The 13474-nt window shown below is 38.9% G+C and overlaps 1 protein-coding gene across 1 annotated transcript in view; it reads right to left on the minus strand.

The window, feature by feature from the left end:
• KCTD9 (potassium channel tetramerization domain containing 9) overlaps positions 1-13062 on the minus strand; it is a 33391-nt gene extending 20329 nt beyond the window's left edge. The window contains exon 1 of the mRNA XM_049769472.1: positions 12776-13062. Within this exon, the coding sequence (XP_049625429.1) occupies positions 12776-12823 (48 nt within the window). The 5' untranslated portion in view covers positions 12824-13062. The remainder of the gene's footprint in view (positions 1-12775) is intronic.
• Positions 13063-13474: the final 412 nt, after the last annotated feature.

Below are 13474 nucleotides of genomic sequence, written 5' to 3' on the forward strand. Positions count from 1 at the left end.
TCATCGCAATTTCAGACCATCACACTATCAAAAACTGAAAAAGATTTATCATATAAGATCATATAATAATTTGTAAAATAATTTCCTTGTCTTTGAGGCAAAGCTAGTATTATTCAATTACTAAGTCCTCAATTACTGAGATTCAAACTGAGAAAATAAGAAATCATCTCTGGCAAAAGGAATCTAGATTCTTAAGGGGTTATTAACATAGTGCACTAGTTCTGAAACTAACTTGCACTTGATTTTTGATTCTGACATTTTCTACTTATCAACTTTAGATAATTTAACTAATTTCAGCTTGAACTGGTTTAACTAGAAATGATGCAAATAGTTGCACCTACACTAGAAACTTGTTATGAGGATGAAATGAATTAATGTCTGATGTAATGCTTAGCCAAGTACCCAAGAACTATTAGGCCTTTGTTTCCACATGATTCCTTTGCTATGGGAATTGTTTTTAAAATTGGAACAACTTACTGCTGTTTAATAGTTACCATAAAAACTAACATATAAAATATAACACAGTCCCACCTCACTTAATCCTTCACATCTACGTGTTATTTACTTTATAAATCTCCAGATTTTTAGCTAACATTCTGAATACAATAACTGGGTCCATGAGTTGATCTGTCCTGTTTTCAATCAGATAGATTGAAATTAGAGATATATGCTTAGGTATGGGATTAAGAACTACATGCAGTGAATTTGTTGCTTTGCTCATGACTGTAGGATAAGTTCCTGGAGGGTGAGTTGTATAGTACTACTGCTCTCAATAAGCATCTCTGAAAAAGTGGGTGAGATGCTAAACATTAAGTATCAAGAAAGAAATTGACTTCCCACAGGATATTGGTACCATCTGAAGTAAGACTTGATGCAGGTCCTTTGTTCACCAGTGACTATAGTATGGTGGACACTGAATACACATAAATAGCAGCAAGGTGTAGGAAGATTTGTTTGCTAGCTTTCATAAACAGTGTACTTCAATTCCAACTAGTTTCTCATGGATCAAAAGGATAATTGCTCAAGAAGTCAGTGCATTTGGGGAATGTGAGTTCAATTCTAAAGGAATTTTAATAGGCTTTAAAAAATAATACGTAAGTAACCCAAGGGCTTATAACAGATGGGTGAATAAACAAAATGCAGTATATATACACAATAGAATATTATTCAGCCAATAAAAAATGAAATTGGATATGTACTACAACCTGAAAGAAATTTAAAAACATTAAAATAAGCCAGTTGCATAAAAGGGTAAGTACTGTATGATACCATGTATATGAGGGACAAATTCAGAGAGAAAGTAGAATAAGAATTATCAGGGTGAGGGAGAATAAAGAATTACTGCTACATGAGATTTTGTTTGGGATGAAGAAAATGTTTTGGAACTAATTAGCAGTGCTGGTTACATACAGAGTGAATATAGTCACCATCACTGAAATATAAATGAAAGCAGGCTCACGTGTTAAATTTTATATTACACATATTTTAGTCATACAATGACTAGAAAGGGTAATGAAAAGCACCTGGCACAATCATTTTAAATTTCTATACAAACTAAAAGTAATTATCATTGCAGACAGAATTTTCTGGAAGTGAAAAAGAACTATAGTACCAAGGTCATTATATATAGCAAACCTGGTAGACCAAAGATAGAAGGGCAGAAGAAAGACAAGAGCCAAAAGGCAAGGAATGAGATAAACTAAAGTTAAAGCAAAAGTGCATTACAGTTGTTGGAAGGGGGGTCCAAAGAGCAAAAAAATTCCACTTTCCCAGCAGCAGCAGCACTGTTGTGGCTGCTAGAATTGGGAATATCTAATTTTCTTTCTCCTATTACTTCTCTGCTTTCTTATACTAGTCTTATACTTGCCTGACATTATCCCCTCATTTTTCTTATATCAACTTCCTCCCACAGCACATTTTTACCTCTCTTTTTTCAGCAGCCTGTATCATAAGCACATTTAACATCTTAATGACATTCTCATGGTGGGGGGGGCACACCAAGTGGTGCTAGGGATTATTCCTGACTGCACTCAGAAACCACTCCAGGCAGGCTTGGGAGATTATGTGTTGGTGGGGATTGAAACCAAGTCAGCCTTGTGCAGCAAGGGAAATATTCTTCCTGTTGTGCTATCACCTGGGCCCTCATTTTTATTTGTTTTGGGGGCTAGTTGCAAATCTAGTGGTGCTCAGGTTTACTAAGAGAATCACTCTTGGCAGGTTTGAGGGGCTATCTGGGATGCAGAGGATCAAACCCTGGTCAGCTGTTTGCAAGACAAGTGCCTTCCCACTGTATTATGACTCTGGCCTCAACTCCTGTTTTTAAATATTAGTGTATTATACATTGCAATGTATTTTCATAAACAGTTCACATTTTTGTTTACTATTTCTCTGTGATTGTAATTTTCCCCTTCAGAGTCAGCATCTCCTATTGAAAGAAAAGTTTACTTGACATGTTTTAAAGCTGAACTACTTAATTTAAAGCCATTTGTTTACAAGGTTTTTACATTCAAACTTATAAAACTAAAGTTAAAAATCAGTTCATCAGTTATGTCAAGTACCTGCCTTATGTCAAGTACTCATAGCCACATTAGCTCGTGGTCACTATTAAAAAACAAAAATATGAAGGGCCGGACAGATTGCACAGCAGTGTTTGCCTTGCAAGCAGCCAATCCAGGACCCAACATGGTTGGTTTGAATCCCGGCATCCCATATGGTCCCCCGTGCCTGCCAGGAGCTATTTCTGAGCAGATAGCCAGGAGTAACCCCTGAGCATTGCCGGGTGTGGCCGAAAAACCAAAAAAATAAAAAAAAAAATGAAATATTTCCATTATCCCAGAAAGTACCATTAAATAGTGCTATTTCAAAGAGCAGAATAAAATGAAGCATCTCTTTCAATTTTGACAGACTTGACCACAACATAGCCACTCACAGTAAGGTGGTAAGTCCAATATAAAACCCATTTGTTGCTTTATGCAGAGGGTTTGTATAGAAGCCAGATTTCCTATTTTCTCCACTGAACTAAATTTGTCCCGAAGTTTAGCTTCTATTCTCAGGGCAATCAAAACATAAAATGGTCTTTCTTAGTAAATCACTCAACTACCAAGGATAACATATTCCAGAGAAACTTAACCTTTATTTTTATCTCACTTAAAACAGCACTGGCATGAAAACACAATTTATTATTCACCAAATATTTTTCTATTTAGTTATAATGTTTAATAAAAAATTTAATTTCCAAAAAAACTTACTGTGGGAATGTATAAACAATCCCTCTGGTAATGCTAATGAATAATGTTAAAGAATTATATCTCGAGTACTATCCTAATCTCAGACATCCAGAAAATAACCATGCCAATATTAAGAGAAAGATCCACTTGATTAAATGCTATTTCAGCTGGTATAGGTCTTTAACAAATATTTCTCAAATGATGGATTAAATTTTCATTACCCTCAAGAGTGTTGAACCAGGACACACCTTTCGAGTGCATATTTAAGTCTTTCCACTGACCCTCTTGTCTTGAACAACGAAGTGCATACAAATGCAATTCTAAAGTGATACTCAGAATACCATTCAAAGTGGCTATTAGGGAAATGAAATATGGGAGATTATTTTCTTGTGAAATTTTATTTTCCAGATATTACTATGCACTTATATTATACTTGGGCAATCAGGAAAAGTTGTAATTTGAGATTGCCACTACTCTAGATCAGGGTTTTTGTTATTTTTTAATAGAAGAACTGGAATTAAAAAAGTTTACCTTTTTTCAATTTTAAAAATTTTATTTTATGAAATAAGATTTTATATGATTTACAAAGTTAACAGTTGATTAATATATTGATAACAATATATTAATAATATTAATAGTTAATAATAATGATTTACAAAGTTAATAGTTGGGTAGTTTTGGGTATATAATGTTTCCCAGACCACTGTCAACTCCCTGCATCATTGCTCTCAACTTCAACATCCAGACCTCTGATCCTCCTCCTGTTACTTTCACAGGCACATTACAAAGTTCAGTGATTTCAACTTAGATCTCATGTTTTCAATATTGTGGAGTCTGTGTTTTGGATATATAGCTATCTCACTCTCCCACATCACCAGTATAATCTAAATCCGACCCTTAACCTCATGACTTCCCTTTCTCATCTTCTTCCTTCCCACCTTGAATTCTTTTTTGTTTCTCTGTCCTCCCTAAGTTCTGGGGTCAAGTGTGTATAGATCAGGGACTTTTAAACTATTTTTACTTTTAACCCCTTTTAGTATGAAAAATTTTTAAATGATCTTGGATATATAAAATAAGGTAACAAGTCAAATACTTAAAGTAAATAACATTTTTGAAAGCGTTGGCAACCCTCAGATTCAGTCAAATATCCCTATATGGGGTTTTTACAAAGTTATTTTATTAGTAAACAATCTTGTAATCAATGGTATCATTTATATGACACTAAAGAGTCACCAATTTGAAAAAACAATTAAAACCACACACAGAATCTTATAGTTCTAAAAATCTGAAAAGTCCCTTATGGTAGACCAATATACTTTTTTTTTTTAAATTGGAGGGTATTCTTGACATTTTTCAAGTAGAATACCTGTGTTTGACTGCTTCAAGCATACTAACACATGCGAAATTATATTGTGATACTAAAACCCAAACAAATCAAAGTATCATTAAAACATGTAGAAATGTCGGGCCCGGAGAGATAGCACAGAGGTGTTTGCCTTGCAAGCAGCCGATCCAGGACCAAAGGTGGTTGGTTCAAATCCCGGTGTCCCATATGGTCCCCCGTGCCTGCCAGGAGCTATTTCTGAGCAGACAGCCAGGAGTAACCCCTGAGCGCAGCCGGGTATGACCCAAAAACCAAAAAAAAAAAACAAAACAAAACAAAAAAAAACATGTAGAAATGTCATATACAGTTTTAAAGATTTAAGATTTTAGGTTGGTGAGAAAGTTTTAAGTCAAAGGACATGCACCTTTATTTAAGATAACTTTATTAAGGAAAGCATCAATGGAAATCTTATATATTACAGATATCCTAATATTTATGTACTAAGCATATACTGTCCTGATAGAAAAACATTTACAAAATAATCACGAGTTATTTGTTTCACGTTATACTTTCCAGTGTGCACATGGAAGTTTTCATGTCATTGTGATTATCTACTCTACCTGGGCACTATACTTGAAATGTAAGTTTCTTTGAAGAAAGTCAAGAAACTTGTCTTTGAAACTGTATGAGCCACAAATGTATAAGCACTATTTAACTTAGTTTTCTCTAAATTTCAGATCCTATAACAAATGCAATAGGTACACCTATTGGGAAAATAAACTGTCTGACAGGACTTAGCAGTTTAATAAAGTTTTAATTTGTCTTTAAACACCACTTTCAAACTGTTACCTATTTACCCATATTTAAGTATTCAATATGCACATCTGAAATATTTGTATCCCCACAATATTTGTTTTGTTTAGATTTTTGGCCACACCCGGTGGTTACTCCTGGATCTGTGCTCAGAAATCATTCCTGGCAGATTCATGGGACCATATGTGATGCCCCTGAGGCCTGCTGTGTGCAAGGCAAATAACCTATCTGCCATACTATTGCTCCAGTCCCCACAATACCTATTTCATGATATTAAAAAAAAAGCACCTGCTGTATTAATGTAGGTGATGTAATCAAGTGAAATCACACCACTAAACATGAAACTTACTTATTTATCTATACTGTTTTCCTGGTTGGAAATGGTGTGGTGAGCCACAGTTGGCAACAGTATTGGGGTTTTCTTTAGAACTCAAGAGGATCATATAAGGAGCTGGGAGTTGAATCTAGCTAGCAATTACCTAGCTTGCTTTCTTTTTTGAGGGTTGCTGTTTTAGGCCACACCCAGTGGCACTCAATTGTTAATTCTGGCTCTGTGCTCAGAAATTACTTTTACCTTTTGTTTATTTCCGGTGGAAAATTTGGAATATTCCTGCCTTTGTGTTTAGTGTTATCTTTAGTGGTACTCAGAAGGCCATGTCCAGCTCTAAGGATCAAACATGCAAGGCAAAAACCTCATCTCTGTATTATCTTTCCAGTCCCAAACTGAGTATTTGTATATAATAGGTTGCTACAGAGTAGTGAAAAGAACCTATAAATATACAAATTATAATGCATGGAATAACAAAATATTTATTGAATGAGCAAAGCAAAAACATCCTATGTAAGTATAATACTAATTTGAACTGTCACAAAGGTACTTTTAAAAAATTTACTTGCATATGTGTGTGTGTGTTTAGCAAAAGTAACAAAATGTGGCAAGAACACACTATGAAAATGGTTACATTAATAGAGAGGTAGTGGAAAGAGAAATGGATGAACACATTAACTTGCATGCATCAATGCTCATTGATAATTTACTATCTTATTTTCCTTTTAATTGTTGTGCTTATTAAATCTTTATATTATTTTCTATGTCTGAAATGTTTTTTTTTTTTTTTTTTTTTTTTTTGGTTTTTGGGTCACACCCAGCAGTGCTCAGGGGTTTTTCCTGGATCCGTGCTCAGAAATTGCTCCTGGCAGGCTCGGGGGACCATATGGGGTGCCGGGATTCGAACCGATGACCTTCTTCATGAAAGGTAAGCACCTTACCTCAATGCTATCTCTCCGGCCCCGAAATGTTTTAGACTTTTTCTTTCTTTCTCTTGTGACGCTCAGGGGTTACTCCTGGAAATCAGAAATCACTCCTGGCTTGGGGAGCCGTATGGGATAATGAGGGAATCGATTCGAGATCCGTCCTAGGCTAGCACGGGCAAGGCAGATGACGTATCGCTTGTGCCACCACTACGGCCCCATTGACTTTTTCTTGAAGAGCAAGACTGCACAAAGTTCTTACTAATGTGTTCTTACTAATGTGTGAAAACTAAGGTTTTCACTTTTTTCAACTTTAGTAATACAATGGATCCAAATCCAGAGTTAATTTCAGAAATCTAATTCAAAGTCACAGAAAACAATTATTCCCTGGACCAAGATGGTAAATGGTATAGAATTAAGATCTATTTAATATTCTACTATGCAGTACAAGACATGACAGCGTATACAAATATGGTAGTTAATAAATGGCAGCTGAATGAATAAATTGTTATATAATTTTCACATATTGAATATTTTGAAGTTATAAAAGCAATTTAGTATTCATGTGGTTGGTTTTGGTTATCAAATCTCAGTCCTTCTGATTCTGTGCTCATGGGTCACTCCTTGAGACCATAAGGAGTGCCAGGCATCAAACTAGGTCAGCCGCTTACAAGAAAGCAGTCTAGACACTTTACTATTTCTATGGCTCATATACCAACCTTTTAGAACATTCAAATGTTTGACTATGCACCCCAAATGGTAGAACATATTAATTTAACTTATTTGTAAACTATACTACACACTGTCAAAAATAACTATTTCCATGACATAACAACTTGCATTCCTTTAAGATTTCAGCTGCCAGTAATAATTCCCTCAACAGCATTAAATTTAGTGAAATTCTGCCAAATGTAAGACTGACTTCATTCCTTGTGGTTTGTTTTAGTTGTCCCTCCACACCCGACAGTGCTCAGGACTTACTTCTGGTTCTCTGTTCAGGGATCACTTCTGGTGGGGTTTTAGTGCAAGGGTTTAAATACAGGTCTGATGAGTTAGAGACAAGTGCCTACCACTGTACTATCCATCTCTCTCCAGCCTCCAATCCTTAAAATAAAGAAAAAAAAATATATATATATAGATTTGGAAACTGGTTTTAATGTACTGGAAAATATTCTTAAATTAGCAAACTGGATGAGTTCATCCTATTATTAGCTAATATTTCAAACATTTAGAAGTTTATTATTAATAGAAGTATTTAATGTGATTTCCAATAGTCTTTAAAATCTGGCATTTCTTTAAAATGATGGCTTAGAATGAAGTTGAGCAGCATTAAGTGTGCCTACCATATACATGAAGCTCTGGATCTGATCCTGACATAGAAAAGGAAAGAAAAGGAGAAAATGGGGACAAGGGCAAATGTTATTTCAAACATTGATGGGAGTGGAATTATAATAATTATAAAGTTCCAGAACTAAACTTCTGAAATTTTAAACAGTGAAAAAAAACCCCAATAAATATATTTTACACACAAATAGTAATCACATATACAAAAAGAAACTATTCTTTTTTTTTTTTTCAGATCCAATGAGATTAACTCTTTCTCTCTTTCATTATGTTGTCTTCTTTCCCTCTTATTTTTAATATTTTATATGGTAGCACCCTGCAATGTTTAGGGCTTACTCTTGGCTCTATGCTCAGAGATCATGCCTGGTGGCTGGGGAGGGGGTGCAGGTGGGAACACCACATAACAGTACACGGCATTGAACTAGCTTTGGCTTTGTGCAAGGCAAATAAATGCCCCACCTACTGTACCATAGCTCTGACCTTAAACTCTTTTTATTTGTTTGTTTGTTTGTTTGTTTTTGGGCAACACACAGTGATGCTCAGGGGTTATTCCTGGCTCTGTGCTCAGAAATCGCTCCTGGCAGGCTAGGTAGATACTGAATCTGGGTCCATTCAGGGTTGACCGTGTGCAAGGCAAATGCTGTGCTGTCACTCTGGCCCCATCCAAACTTCTTTTTTAACACTATAGTTTATATTGTGAAAGATGTCATGAAGTCAATTCTTTGCTTTTCTTGTAAATGTAAAATTATTAATTTGCAGCTCTTTAAAAGGAGTCTTTCAGAGCCACCTAGTATTTTGGTGACGGTCAATTTAGTTAAAATTGAGTAACATATGTTGTTCATTGCTGGGTTTTTTTCCTTTTGTGCTTTTTTTTTTTTTCAGGACCGTGGTTATTGCATGGCTGCTGTCTATATTGCTCTGGTGATTTTCAAGTTTTTTGTTTGATTTTTTTTTTATCTTTTATCTTATTTATCTATATTTTTTGGTATAGTTATGTTTTTCTTCCTTCTCCCTCCCTGCTCTTAAACAGATAGATATAGACTCTAGAAGGACTCCTCTCATATTTTTGCTTGTTTGATTTTTGCCCCATTTTATTTTATTATTATTTTCTTTCTCTTTCCTTCAAATAGAACCACACAACTTGAACCAGCTTGTTTCGCCCCACTAATGGAGGGGGAAATAATGGAGGGTAACAAGACCAAAGACATATGAACATTAATTAGAAATATAAAAAGGTTCAAACTTAAGCACCAAATCCAAAGCCAACGACAAAAGAATCAATACCCAATATACAACATACTAGACACAGAGCAGACCACTATAGTAGCAGCCTGGGGGATGAAAGAGAGGGATATGGGATGTATGCTGGGAACAGGGGCAGGAGGAGAATATTGGTGGTGGGAACGTCCCTGATTCAATATCACTATGCACCTAAAATATTACTGTGAAAGATTTGTAATCCACTTTGATAAAAATAAAAAAATAAATTAAATAAAAAAAAAGAACTGACTATATTCATTAAATAAACAATTAAAAATGAGTAACACAGGCTGGAGAGAGAGGAATACAAAGCTGGAGAGTTGAGATATTCACTTTTCCAGAGGATAATGCCTTAAATCCTAGCACCCCATGGTTCTCCAGTAAGTACCATAGGGAGCAAGTCCAGAGCAGCTCCCCTTATCCAAATTTGAATAAAAATCTTAGCATATCACTTAAAAGTTTCAGTATATCACAATATACCAAAGTAGAACAATCAGTGAGGAACTCGTTTAACTTTTTTCCATTTTAGGCTCACCCTTAGCATGACCCTCAGATCAGGTAACAGATCAAGTAATTGAATATACCTTTGATTGGGAGGGAGGGGGGCTTGAATAACAACCAGTGGTGCTCAGCAGACCAAATGAGGTACCAGGAAGAGAATCTTGGTCAGATATGTGCAAGGCAAACACCTTACTCAATATGCTATCTCTCTGAGCCCTATTTTATTGATTTATTTTGAGGCCACACCCAGTAGTACTCAAGGATTACTCTGCACTTATGGATTATTCCTGGTTATGCTCAATCTTGGGACCATCCTGGGGTGCCGGGAATTGAACCCGGATCAGCAAGATCTGCTCCAGCCCCACTTTATAGACATAAAAATGCAAGATGCTATGTGGTATTTGTTCTTGTGTCAAGTAAGAATAATTATAACTTTTCTAATCAGCTGCAAAATGAAAAACAACTCTACCTCAGAATGTCCTCCAGTTGAGGGCTGTTGAACCAAGTTCAATCCCTGGCACCTCAAATTGTTCTCAGAGGAGCCAGGAGCAACCACTGAATATTGCCAGGCATGACCCAAACTCCGGCATGATTTGATTTCAGAGCCCAGACTATTGTGTGGTGCTTCTCTTTATTGCTGTAGGGCTCACTGGATATTTAATTTGACATTAATTTTTGTATTGTTATGGTATTTCAATTACCTTCTTCATGTCCTCTCTCAAACTGAGGTTGATAGCCACTAGAAGGACTCCGCCCATTTTCAGTATATTTTAATTTTTTAATTTTTTTTTCTTATTCTTTACCCCATTCAATTGCTTTTCTTTCCCTCAAACAAAACCACTTAACTATTTATCTAGCTTAGCCTCTCAAATAGAGGGAGAATCAAGGGAGGGCACCAGGACCAAACAGATGTATGATCACTGATAGTAAGCTAGACAAAGAGGCGACCACCTACTCTAGCAGCCCGGGGAGGGGGGGGTGATGGTGGGGGATATGGGTTGCAGAAAGGAAACGGGGTAGGGGGGAGGACAAATTTGGTAGTGGGTATTCCCCTGATTCAATGTTAATATGTACCTAAAATACTAATGTGAAAGATATGTAAGCCACTATGATCAAAATAAAAATTTAAAAAAAAATTAAAAAAAGAAACAAAAGAAAGGACTGTCCTTCAGTTGAATAGTAAGAATCTTTTAAATACTGAATTATAATTACTATATTTTGTTCCAGTTTGGGCTATAATTTTAATATGCTTAATTTTAATGGACTATAATTATACCATGCTCCATTTTAGCTATAATATCTTTAGCTATTTTGAGATAATTTCTCCTTCAAATCTTTTAAGATTCTTAAGAATTTTTAAAAAATTCTTGATTTTTTTTTTAAACATATTAGATATAGTCTGACAAAGGATGGGACTATGGTGCTTACTGGCAACCTGGAGGCCCTGTGTTTCTTGAAGCCTCCCACAATAGTGGCCCCAAGCAGTGGACAGAGCATACAGCATCAGGCCTGCACTTCTGAGTGCACTTATGTAGAAGAAAAAAGAAAAGACCCTAGTAAAATTAATGGAACCAATCTCCAGTAACAAAATTCAGGGGTTCTCGACGAGAATTAGAGCATAATTAAATACTTATGGCTGTTCTAAATACCTTCATGGAGTATACTGGGGGGGGGCACACCAGGGGTCCGTGATTGAGAATATATTCCAAAATGAGAACTCAAGAACTTGAATGTAAGGCAGTTCTAATCTATCGATCTGGTTATTTTTTAAAAAATTTATTTTGGTTTGGGAGCCACACGCAGCAGCACTCAAGGGTTACTCCTCTGCACTCAGTTGCTCTAGGCAGGCTTAGGGGACCATCTCGGATGCAGAGGATCAAACGGAGGTCAGTTGTATGCAAGGCAAATGCCCGAATTGCTGTGCTAGCACCCTGGCCACGATTTAGCATTCTTATTAAATTTCTAAGATATGAACACAAACTTATAGACAGATTACACGGTGGCTGGAACATGTTTACTCCAAACTTCAGAAAGTTGGAGAAAAGTCATTTTTTCCTTCCAGGGCACAATTACACTAGCTAGTAAAAATTTTTTTACATCTCCCAAATATGCAGAAAACCATGTAGTCTGCAAATAACTCGAGATCCGTCTACCTTTCCCTCAGACTTCACTATTTCTAGAACAACACTCCGCCGCAGTCTGATCAGGAATGGTGCAGTCACATTTTCCAAAGCAGAGGAACAACTTTCAGGAGTGGGGCAAGAGGCTGAGAAAAGAAAACAGGATTCCTTTGGGCTGGCTGCAGCGTTAGGAAATAAAATATTGAAAGCCACACCCTCCGCAAAGGCCTAAGTAACCCCACAAACAGCAGCAGCAGCAGCTCAATGTCAAATCCATCCAAATTCATTCATCGCCACTCTTTGATTTTTTTCTTTTTTTGTAGTTAGGCGACACATCCTAAAGCTAGGATAGAAACTTGGGGGCCCCTTTTTAAAAGGCGGCGGCGGGGGCGTTTCCCAGAAGGTTGAAAAAAAAATGTTGGGTTTGCAATTCGAGAAAACAGAATTAGGAAGATTTGCTCTATTATCTGAAAAAGCTCAAGAGTGGAACTTTTTTCCTTTCTTGAAAAAAAAAATCTGCTCTCACTTTGCATGTCTTAGTTGTCACCACCAACTTTCCCGAGGGGGACCCCGTTTCCTCAGCACCTCGGCACCAAGGAGGGGGTGCCCCAGCGCGCCCTCCCGGGGATGGCCCGGGGAGGAGGAGGTGCGAAGAGGAACTGTCATCTCAGCGCCCAGGTGCCCGCGGCCCTCCCCGCACCCGTCGCCCTCCGGCTCCCGAGTCCCGCACGTGAGCCGGGCCGCCAAGACTGGCTCCCCACCCGATCCCCGAGGGCTTCCAGGGCCGGCACCCCGGGGCGGGGAGGAGGCCCAGGGGCCCCGACGTTCACCTCAGGGGGACGCCCCGGCAGCCGGCGCACGCCCCTCTGAGGCCCCCCAACTTCTCCAAGCCCTCCAGCCTCGCCTCTCGTCCCGCCCCGCCTTCTGGCTTTTACCTTTCCATTCTTCGGGCTGCCGTTTAGGAACAGGGTCACCCGCCTCATCGCGCCGTCCCCGCCGGGTCCAGAGGGAGCCGCCACCCTCCCACCTGCTTCTCCTCCCACCTTGGGCTTCTTCTGCTGCTGCTGCTTCTCCTCCTCCTCCTCCTCCCGCCCGTCCCCTCCCGCCTCCCACTCGGCCTCGCCTCCCTTCGCCACCTTCCTGCTTTGACCGACACACACGACCGTGCGCGCCCTCACTCCCCTTCCCGGCCCCACCGCGCGCGGCCCGAGCCCGGCCGCCAGGTCTAGCCCGTCTCGCCCACCCCGCCGCCCGCCCGCCCCTGCGGCGGCTCTCCAGCCTGTGAGGGCCCTGCCCCCTCCCCGTGGCGCCCAAACTGACTCCAAGCTCCACCAATCAACTTTCAGGACCGGTTAGCTTTCGGCCAATCAACGCTTCGTATAAGGTGGGGTTTTACTAGCTCCGCCCACACAGTGGGCGGGAAGAGCAACTGCGGTCTTTAAGAGACGGGAAGATCTCTCAGCCAATCAGAGCAACAAGCTGCGGTCGAACCCCGCGCACTAGGCGTTTCTGAGCAGGCGCAGACTGAACTCCGGCTCAGGTAGGGCTTCTTTGCATACGAGGCGGGGCTTGAGGGCGGTAAGGAACCCAAAGGCTTCAGGGCTAGAGGCCCCCACCGCAGTCACCCCGCCTCA

This window comes from Suncus etruscus, chromosome 3 (assembly GCF_024139225.1).
Source record: "Suncus etruscus isolate mSunEtr1 chromosome 3, mSunEtr1.pri.cur, whole genome shotgun sequence".
NCBI lineage: Eukaryota > Metazoa > Chordata > Mammalia > Eulipotyphla > Soricidae > Suncus > Suncus etruscus.